We start from the raw sequence: 9,357 nt of genomic DNA, 5'->3' as shown, positions 1-9,357 counted from the left end.
GGATGGGCTCCATGCGGCTGCAGGTCCCCTCCCCCACCCCTGGCTCCCTTCCACGGTTGTCCAGGCTGGCCTGTGGGGTGCAAGGACCCAGAACTTCAGAGTGCTCCTCCTGCAGGACCCAAAGCTCCGGGCAGGAGGGATCCTGCCTTCATCTGGCGACAGCTGCTAGCAGCTTTGGCGGACTGGTATTGAAAGGCCAAGTCTGCTGCTTGGGCAAGCCCTTGGGCAGTGAAACCTCTGGAGAGGAGAGGCCATGTGGTCAGGCTGGCTGAGATGGGCTGGAGGGGGCTGGGCCCTCTGGGCAGGAGGGGGTGAGAGCAGATCTAGAAGGGAAGGAGGCAGGGGAGCCAGAAGCGGTTGAGACTGGTTCTTATAAATAGCCCTTGCACAAGTGGCTCCAGTTTTGACCTTTTGTTATGTAAATGTGGCCAGCCTGGGAAGGGCCCTGCCCAGGCTTCCTGCCACCACGCCTGTCCCCAGGAATTGTGTGCCTGCCACCAGGACCCCCAAGCCTTGGTGGCCTCTGGGGTGTCCTAAATCTCCTGTGTATGTTGGAGGGGGGAGATTTAGTGCCACTGAGCTCCCCAGACCTACTCCCGGGGTCTTCACCCTTCTCTGCCATCAGGTCTAACTGCGGGGCACTGTGGCCACTGTCTCCCGCTGGTCTGCCCCTGGGTGTCCCAGCCAGAAAGACCCTTAGACCTTTCTGGAATTGATGGATCCAGGGTCCCCAGGTGTCTCCCCTTCATTGTCCCTCCGTCCCTTCCTGGTGCCTATGTGGGTGACCGTGTCTATCTTCTCTACAGGTAACCAGGCATTGATGCACCCCCAGGAAGGCCACGTGCTCAAGGAGGCCACCCGCGCTGGCTGCTGCTCACATGGTGTCTGGGCCCCTGGCACTCCGGTAGGCTGAGGTGGGGGATGGGGGAGAGGACTGCTGCCTACTTCTCTCTAGGGCTTTTTGAGTGGTGCACACAGCCCCAAAGCTCTTGACCTGGCCTCTGTCCTGGCCTGTGGTCCTTTGTGTGCATGCAGCACTGTGCAGGATAGAGGGAGGGAACCTGACACCTGTTGTCTCTTTGCCCATTTCCTTACCAGGCTCAGGGCACCTGGCATCCTGGGCGCTGGCAGGGCTGGCACTGGCTTTCCCTGATGCTTGTTGTCTGTGGCCAGGTGTGGAAGCCATGCCTTGGGCTCTTTTGTCTCTGCCTGGCTGGCTGGAGGTACAGGGAATGGAGGAATATTGGTTCCTGAAGTCTTCAGCTTCTGAGCACCCTCCCTAGGTGCTGCAGGCTGGGCTAAGTGGAGTCCGCCCCAGGTGCTTGCTGCCTCTGTTAGGCTGTGAGTGCTAGCAGCATTTGGGGCCCTTGTTGCACCCTCATGTTCACTGTGAGCTCTGGAACCTTTGGGGGCCAGTGATTATTAGGGTTTCCCCTATCTTTTTTTTGAGTTGGAGTCTCACTCTGTTGCCCAGGCTGTAGTGCAGTGACATGCTTATGGCCACCGCAGCCTCGACCTGCTGGGCTCAGGTGAGTCTTCCACCTCAGCCTTCCAAGTAGCTGGAACTACAGGTGCCTGTCACCATGCCCGGCTAATTTTTTGATTTATTGCAGAGATGAGGTCTCACCAAGTTGCCCAGGTGTCACCAAGTTGTCCACTCTGGTCTCGAACCCCTGAACTCAGGCAATCCTCTTGCCTTCACCTCCCAAAGTGCTGGGATTATAGGTGTGAGCTATCATGCCTGGCTGTTTCCTCTGTCTTTGCAAACAAGGGCAGGCATGTTGCTGGGGAGAGCTTTTCTATCATGGTAAAGGAGGGCAGCCCTTTCCTGGGCTCTGCCCTACAGGGGGAAGGCTGGGTACTCTGGGAGGACTGGGAGGGGCAGGAGGTCCTGGGAAATAACAAGGCACAGAGGAGTTCAGAGATTGGACCCTGGACTGTGAGGGCAGAGCTGCTGTGGGCCCTGCTGCACAGTTGTTGGGCAGCCATGAGTCTGTAAGGAAAGCTGTCATCCCCTCTGGCCTCCTGCCCTTGTGGAAGCTTGTGGGACTTGACTGGGCACAGCTGGCTGCCTGGACCCTGGCTTGCCTTCCCCAGCCCTGGACCCAGTGTACACCTCTGCTGAGCTGCTGGAGCTAGGGGTGCTGTTTCCTGCAGTTGGGAGTGGGGCTTGCAACTGAGAATGGCTTTGGGCACCATCTTGGTCTCCACTGGCTGTAGTCCCTGCCCTTCCTCCAGAGGAGTATCTCCTTTCTCCCCTGGGGTCCTTTCAGGGCCCACTGTGTACTCATATGCTCTGCCCTTGCTCTCTCACTATGGGGTACCTGGTTATTGGCAGAAGAGGGCTGCTTAGTGTGCATGAGGAGCATGGTCAGGAACTCCATACTCTCAGGTGCATGCTGCTATACCAGTGGCCTTGCAGGGTTCCTGTGGAGACCGGTGGTTAACAGCAGACCTCAGTTAGAGGCTGTGCCAGTCTGTCAGACTGAGGCCAACTGGCTGCCTTTCCCTGCCCTTCTTAAAAAGGATATGGGGCCCAGGTGGTGCCAAGGTCTTGGTCAGGTCACCTTTCCCGCTTGGCACCTGGAGGCTCAGGGATGAAACACTGAGGGGTGGTTACTGGCGAGGCACAGACTCTTGAGGGGAGGCAGGGCAGCAGCAGGCTGCAGGGTCTGAGGGGCAGCACTGTGATTTGAGGCATACCTTAAAGCTCGGGCAGCTTCTGAGGTGGTTTGAGGGGCATGTCCATGCAGAGCAGAAGCTGCACACCAGAGGCCAGTAGAGAGATTGATTTGGGCATTGTAGTATTTGAAAAGGAGCCTTCATTTAGCTTTGGGAGGTTTCACCTGAAAATCTTGCTCTTTAGCTTGTCTGCACATCCAGGTGGGAACAGTCAGCTCACCCTCAGGTTGGCCTTTGTCTCCTGAATTTTTCTTTTTTTTTGAGTTGGAGTCTTACTCCATCGCCCAGGCTGGAGTGCAGTGGCATGCTCACAGCCACCCCAGCGTCAACCTGCTGGACTCCAGCGATCCTTCTGCCTCAGCCTTCCAAGTAGCTGGAGCTACAGGTGCACATTACCTAATGCCTGGCTAATTTTTTTTATTTTATTGTAGACTTGAGGTCTCACCATGTTGCCCAGGCTGGTCTCGAACCCACGGGCTCAGGAAATCCTCTCGCCTCAGCCTCCCAAAGTGCTGGGATTACAGGCTTGAGCCACCGTGTCTGACCTACTTCCTGAATTTTATAGCCACCTGCTGGTAATTTCTGGGTACCCTGCTGGTTCTGTGGCATGCGACCCACTTCTTCCAGGTAGGAGACAGTGGCTGGAGCTGTAAAACCAAATGCAAACCCCAGTTTCTCCAGTGGACACCCCATCACCCTTGGCCTCCATTTCTCATCAGTGTAAATGGGATAGTGCTTCTATCCCTTCTCAGACTGTTTGAGTCCTCAGTGAGGTGATGTGTAGGGCACCTGCACATGGTGGGGAGTGTCAATTTCCTTTCTATGCACTATGTACTCTGCCAGGGTGGTGCCGTGTGGAGGTCAGTACTGAGGCCCCTCTGAGTGCCACACAGAACTCTGGCATGATATCTTGGTCGTTAACACATATGTGCCTGTTATTACCCGCAGGTGGTGTGCGTGGGCAGGGCGCGGGGACATGGGGCCCGATATGGAGCTGCCCAGCCACTCAAAGCAGCTCCTGCTGCAGCTGAACCAGCAGAGGACCAAGGGCTTCCTGTGTGATGTCATCATCATGGTGGAGAACTCCATTTTCCGGGCACACAAGAATGTTCTGGCCGCCAGCAGCATCTATTTCAAGTCTCTGGTCCTGCATGACAACCTCATCAACCTGGACACAGACATGGTCAGTTCTACGGTGTTCCAGCAGATCCTGGACTTCATCTACACGGGCAAGCTGCTGCCCAGCGACCAACCAGCTGAGCCCAACTTCAGCACCCTCCTCACTGCCGCCAGCTACCTCCAGCTGCCTGAGTTGGCTGCCCTCTGCCGCCGCAAACTTAAGCGAGCCGGTAAGCCCTTCAGTTCTGGGCGAGCAGGGACTGCTGGCATGGGGCGGCCTCCCCGTAGCCAGCGACTGACCACGGCCTCTGTCATCCAGGCTCGTTATCCAGGGCTTGTGGACGGGCGCAAGGGGGCCCACACCCCCCAGGAGCTCCCCCAGGCCAAAGGCTCAGACGATGAGCTCTTCCTTGGTGGCTCCAACCAGGAGAGCCTGCATGGCCTGGGCCGAGGCATCTGCCCAGCTAGTGGGGAAGTGGGCTTGGGGGGCTGCAGCAGCACCAATGGGAGCAGTGGGGGCTGCGAGCAGGAGCTGGGCCTGGACCTGTCCAAGAAAAGTCCACCCCTGCCCCCTGCCACCCCTGGCCCCCACCTCACTCCCGATGACCCGGCCCAACTGAGTGACAGCCAGCATGACTCGCCCCCTGCGGCCTCTGCTCCTCCTGTTGCCAACAGTGCCTCTTACACGGAGCTGGGGGGCACCCCCGGTGAGCCCATGGATCTGGAGGGGGCAGAGGACAACCACCTGAGCCTGCTGGAGGGGCCTGGTGGGCAGCCTCGGAAGAGCCTCCGGCACTCGGCCCGCAAGAAGGAATGGAGCAAGAAGGAGCCCGTGGCCAGCTCCCCCTTTGAGCGGAGAGAAACAGGGCCCAAGGGTCCCTGCCCGGGGGAGGAGGGTGAGGGGCTTGGAGACAGGGTTCCCAATGGCATCCTGGCTGGTGGCAGTGGCCCCAGTGGGCCCTATGGGGAGCCCCCTTACCCCTGCAAGGAGGAGGAGGAGAATGGCAAGGATGGGAGTGAAGACAGTGGGCAGAGCGGGAGTGAAGGGGGCAGCGGCCACACGGGTGCCCACTACATGTACCGGCAAGAGGGCTACGAGACAGTGTCATATGGGGACAACCTGTATGTGTGCATTCCCTGCGCCAAGGGCTTCCCCAGTTCCGAGCAGCTCAATGCGCATGTGGAGACGCACACGGAGGAGGAGCTGTTCATCAAGGAGGAGGGAGCCTATGAGACAGGCAGCGGGGGCGCTGAGGAGGAGGCTGAGGACCTGTCAGCACCCAGCACAGCCTATGCCGCGGAGCCTCGGCCCTTCAAGTGCTCTGTCTGCGAGAAGACCTACAAGGACCCCGCCACACTGCGGCAGCATGAGAAAACACACTGGCTGACGCGGCCCTTCCCCTGCAACATCTGTGGCAAGATGTTCACGCAGCGCGGCACCATGACACGTCATATGCGGAGCCACCTGGGCCTGAAGCCTTTTGCCTGCGATGAGTGCGGCATGCGCTTCACCCGCCAGTATCGCCTTACTGAGCACATGCGTGTGCACTCAGGCGAGAAGCCCTACGAGTGCCAGCTGTGCGGGGGCAAGTTCACCCAGCAGCGCAACCTCATTAGCCACCTGCGCATGCACACCTCCCCCTCCTAGAAGCCAAAGACCCGAGGGCACCCTCTGCAGACTTGCCCCTCCCCCCCAGCCATGGAAGGAGAAGCAAGGAGGCAGGGAGGGAGGGATGCGACTCCTGCCTCCAGCGGGAGCTCGGGCAGCCCCTCCGCCCCAGCCTACCACACCCAGAGCTTTAATCAACAGTCTGTACCAAGTGAAGCTGAGAGGAGGGAAGTCAGTGGGCCCCAGACCATCTACCTCCATCCCCCCCAGGCCCCAGCTCCCTGTGAGGGCCACCCCAGGGCCTGTGGGAGTGGGTCACTTGGACCTCACTGGGATCTGGTCCCTTTGCTGCAGGCAGCTTGGAGAAGGGAGCAGTAGGGGACCCTTCATGCTGGCCTCAGTATCAGGAGCAGGCCCTGCCCCGCCGGACCATGTCTGTGTGTTTGCATGTGTGCTTGTGTCTGTGTGGGCGCATGTGACCCTGGCCCTGCAGGGAGCAGGTGCTGGGGGTTGCAGGTCTCTCCCTCCTTGAGCCAGGATAGCACTGCTCACTGGCGCTGGGACAGTCAGGGTGACCCCACCGCCTACCTCTCTACAACTAAAGAGCCCACTGGGCCTGTGTTGCTGTTATTCCTACTGATCTCTTCCTTTTTTTTCTTTTTGGTTTTTGTTTTTTAACCAAAACAAACAATAGTTTATTTTCTTCCAGGGCTGAGCCTGGGTCTGCAGACTGAATGTAACGGGGGCAGCCGTCCCTCCCACGTGTCCCCCCAGCCCTGGCCCTGTGGGGAGCGTCCGGGAGCCCCCCCTCCAGGCCCCAGAAGCCCTTCTTGCCCAAAGGCTTCCCTGGTCCCCGAGCTCTGCCTCGGCTGCCTCAGGAGAGAGAGCTTTTCCTATAGTTTCCAAGGAGTATTCTTTGTTTAGAGGTACTTTTTTATTAAGAGAGAAACCAGTGTGACGTTTCTGTGACTGAACTGGAAGGTCTGGGGTTCTGGGGGTGGGGGGGCTGGACTCAGTGCCAGAGCCATCGGTACTCTCGGTTTTCATTTTCTGTGTGTGTGTGTGGTGTGTGCTAGATGTGTGGACAGATGTTTCACTTTCCCTCCTTCCTCACCAAACAAGGTGGAGAGACTTCTGACCTTTTGCTACCTCTTGAATTCATGAAAACAGTATATTGGTGACTGGCAGTTGAGGTCTGGAGACTTGTTTTGTCCCATTGGTATACCCAGCAAGCCATGCATGGGAGTGATGGGCCTCGGGCTGGCCCAGGGGGCCCTCTTGGGCCCTGCACTCGGTTGGGGTACCCGCAGCTCACATGTGTGTTTCCCCTGTGAGCATCTGGCCACATCTACCCTATGGGGGTTCTGGCAGCCCAGACACACGAACTTCTGTTCTGGGCACAAATGAGGGGTGTGACCCCCAGCGCGGGGCCAGGCACCAGGCACTGAGTGACAGGCAGCTCTTTGCAACTCCTGCTAGGGCCAGGATGAGGTGGAAGTGAGCCACCCCCCATCCTGCACCCTCGCAAATGCCTACAGGAGTTTGAGGTTGGGAGAGCAGCGGCCCTGGCTGGTTGGGTAAAAAGTGTGGGGAGGAGCTGGCCACAAGACTCTACCCCCAGGAACAGGGCTTGGCATCTCACTGAACGGTCCTGGCCCTGGCTGCTGTCCCACCCCTTGCCCCTCACCTTAAGCTTTCTCAGCCAGTCTCCATGGGCTCCAGCAGGGTTCATAAGACTAGACCAAGGTCGCTGTGCTCAGTTCCACTGTCAGCAGCCAACTGGAGCCGCAGGGCTGAGCCAGCAGTCTTTATCTTCGTTTTGCATCATGCTTTCATTTCTTTCTTTCTTTTTCTTCTATTTTAAGTTTAGACCAAAAAATTCCAGTCATCTCCTACTCCCACCCCTCCAGAGACCCTCTAGCTGAAAACAGAGTCCGAGTTCAGGGACCTGAGTGGTGAGCAGTGTGTTTTGGGAGCGAGGGGGCTTGGGTCACACCAGGGCTCCTGGCTGAGCCCTTGCTATGGTGACCTCAGACCTGAGATGGCTTCTCTTCCCTCTGGATGGGCAACATAGAACTGGACCCTGGGTCTGAAGTTCTACAAAGTCAGGCTGGGGACCTGTGCAGAGGAAATCCTAGGCTTCATCCCTACCCAATGAGGGGCGCCTGCTGCCCCACCCCACTCCACTCCATCAGCACTTAAGCCACACGACACAAAGTCTGTACCGTATGGGAACTGTACATGCGCCTGGCCATGTACATGGCCTCCCAGGCCATGGGCAGCCGCATCTGTGAGGTGACTTGTGAAAGTAGGTGATTCCTTTGCAGAATTTCAGGGACTGGGAGCAAAGGCCCCCTCATTCAATGACGTTTGTGCGACATAGTATTGTACCCACCTTAGTATTGTATCAAGCCTTTTCTGTATTTTAACAAGAAAGCAAAACACTAGTTTCCTATTTAAGATTTTAAGGGTTTGTGGGGTAGGGTGGGATTAACACAACACTTGGTTTTGTTTTCTTTTTCCTTTGATTCCATGTCAAGTGTGTGCTTGCGAGTGTGTGTGTGGAGATGTTAAGAGCCTCATAAGGAAACTGGGCCATTGGAGGCCAAGGCGGCTTACAGTTCTCTGTTTTAGTCACTTAATTCCTGAATGTTTCGGAGAAACAGGAAACAGAAAATAGCAGATGTCATGTAGGAAGGAGGATTAAAAAAAAAAGAAGAAAAAAAGCTCATACCCAAATTCACAAACCTATTTTTTAAACCAAAGCACATTTTGAATGAGTATGGAACCTCAATGGGCTCAGAAAAAAGATACTAATATATTTATCTCATTGTTTACATAAGCTTTTACAGTTTCAGACCTCAGCAGCTGTAAGGCCAGTCCCAGGGAATCCTCACCTTCTGCTGGAAGCCCTTCTGAGTCATCCCTGGAGTGGCTCACGGACAGAGGGGCAACCCTGGGGGCCAGGGAAGGGGCTGGAAGCCTCCTTGGATTCACCTGAGCCCTTCCTGGGGCCTCTCCAAGCCCAGCTGGCACCAAAGAGCTTGGGCCCGTGCTGACCAGCCCCCAAGGCCTCCTGGCCATACGGACCACAGTGGTCCTGGCCAGCTGGCATACCAGGGGGTGGTTGTCAGTTCTGGCCACAGGACCTGAGTCTGGGCTTGGGTGCCCCTGCTGCTCTGCCCGTGACCCTTGGGGGTAGGTTGTGAGGGTCCCACTCAAGCCAAAAAGCCGGGACCTTTGCACAGCTCAGTTGACTCTGGCAGGTCCCCACCCTGGGGAACCCCTAAATCCTCAACCCCACCCCAGGCAGCCGAAGGGGCTGACTGGGCCTGGTCCTTACCAACACAGACGGTGCAAACACTCTTAACAGTGTTGTTTTTGTATCAATATGTTTGTGCAGTGATGAATGTATTTATTTCTCAGACTTGGGGCAAGCAAGTGGGCGGTAGGCTGGGCTCCGCCACTGCATGCTCCTGCCGGACTAAGCCCAGCAAGGGCTCCCCCAGGATTGCAAAAAAAAAAAAAAAAGAAAAAAGAAAAGACAAAAAGAAAAGAAGAACCTTTAAGCAAATAAGAATCTCAGAGACTCGCAGCATAGCCATACACCTCAGCCTGTGAAATGAACAATCTGGACCCACACTGACTTTCCCGACCTCACGCAGGTGTGCGTGTTTCCTGTTCATCACCACTTGGGGGTCACTGGGCCACCCACCCACTCCCCCCACCCCGTCAGTGTTCACTGGATCTCAGGCCTGTGCAGGAGTGCGATCTGGGTTGGGCCGCCGGGCTGGCAGACCTACCTGCCCTCCCGCACGTCCTGCGTAGGGCAAAGCCTGGGCAGCCAGAGGACAGGGCTCAGGGAGTGGGAGTCTGCATCCGTCCACCCCCTTGGCCTGGGGGACAAAAGCCAAAGGCACCAGGCCTTAGAAGAGCAGACAAGGGCT

The 9,357-nt window shown here is 57.0% G+C and overlaps 1 protein-coding gene across 1 annotated transcript; it reads left to right on the top strand.

The window, feature by feature from the left end:
- Nucleotides 1-778: 778 nt before the first annotated feature.
- HIC2 (HIC ZBTB transcriptional repressor 2) lies at nucleotides 779-5,518 on the top strand. The gene is made up of 2 exons (XM_008066729.1): nucleotides 779-904; nucleotides 3,631-5,518. The coding sequence occupies exons 1-2, from the start codon at nucleotides 879-881 to the stop codon at nucleotides 5,447-5,449; spliced, it is 1,845 nt and encodes a 614-aa protein (XP_008064920.1). The 5' UTR covers nucleotides 779-878; the 3' UTR covers nucleotides 5,450-5,518.
- Nucleotides 5,519-9,357: the final 3,839 nt, after the last annotated feature.

This window comes from Carlito syrichta, unplaced genomic scaffold (assembly GCF_000164805.1).
Source record: "Carlito syrichta isolate Samal-C Ts95f unplaced genomic scaffold, Tarsius_syrichta-2.0.1 Scaffold309092, whole genome shotgun sequence".
Classification (NCBI taxonomy): Eukaryota; Metazoa; Chordata; class Mammalia; order Primates; family Tarsiidae; genus Carlito; species Carlito syrichta.
Note: the sequence above shows the minus strand (reverse complement) of the source record. Positions and strands in the feature narration are given on the sequence as shown.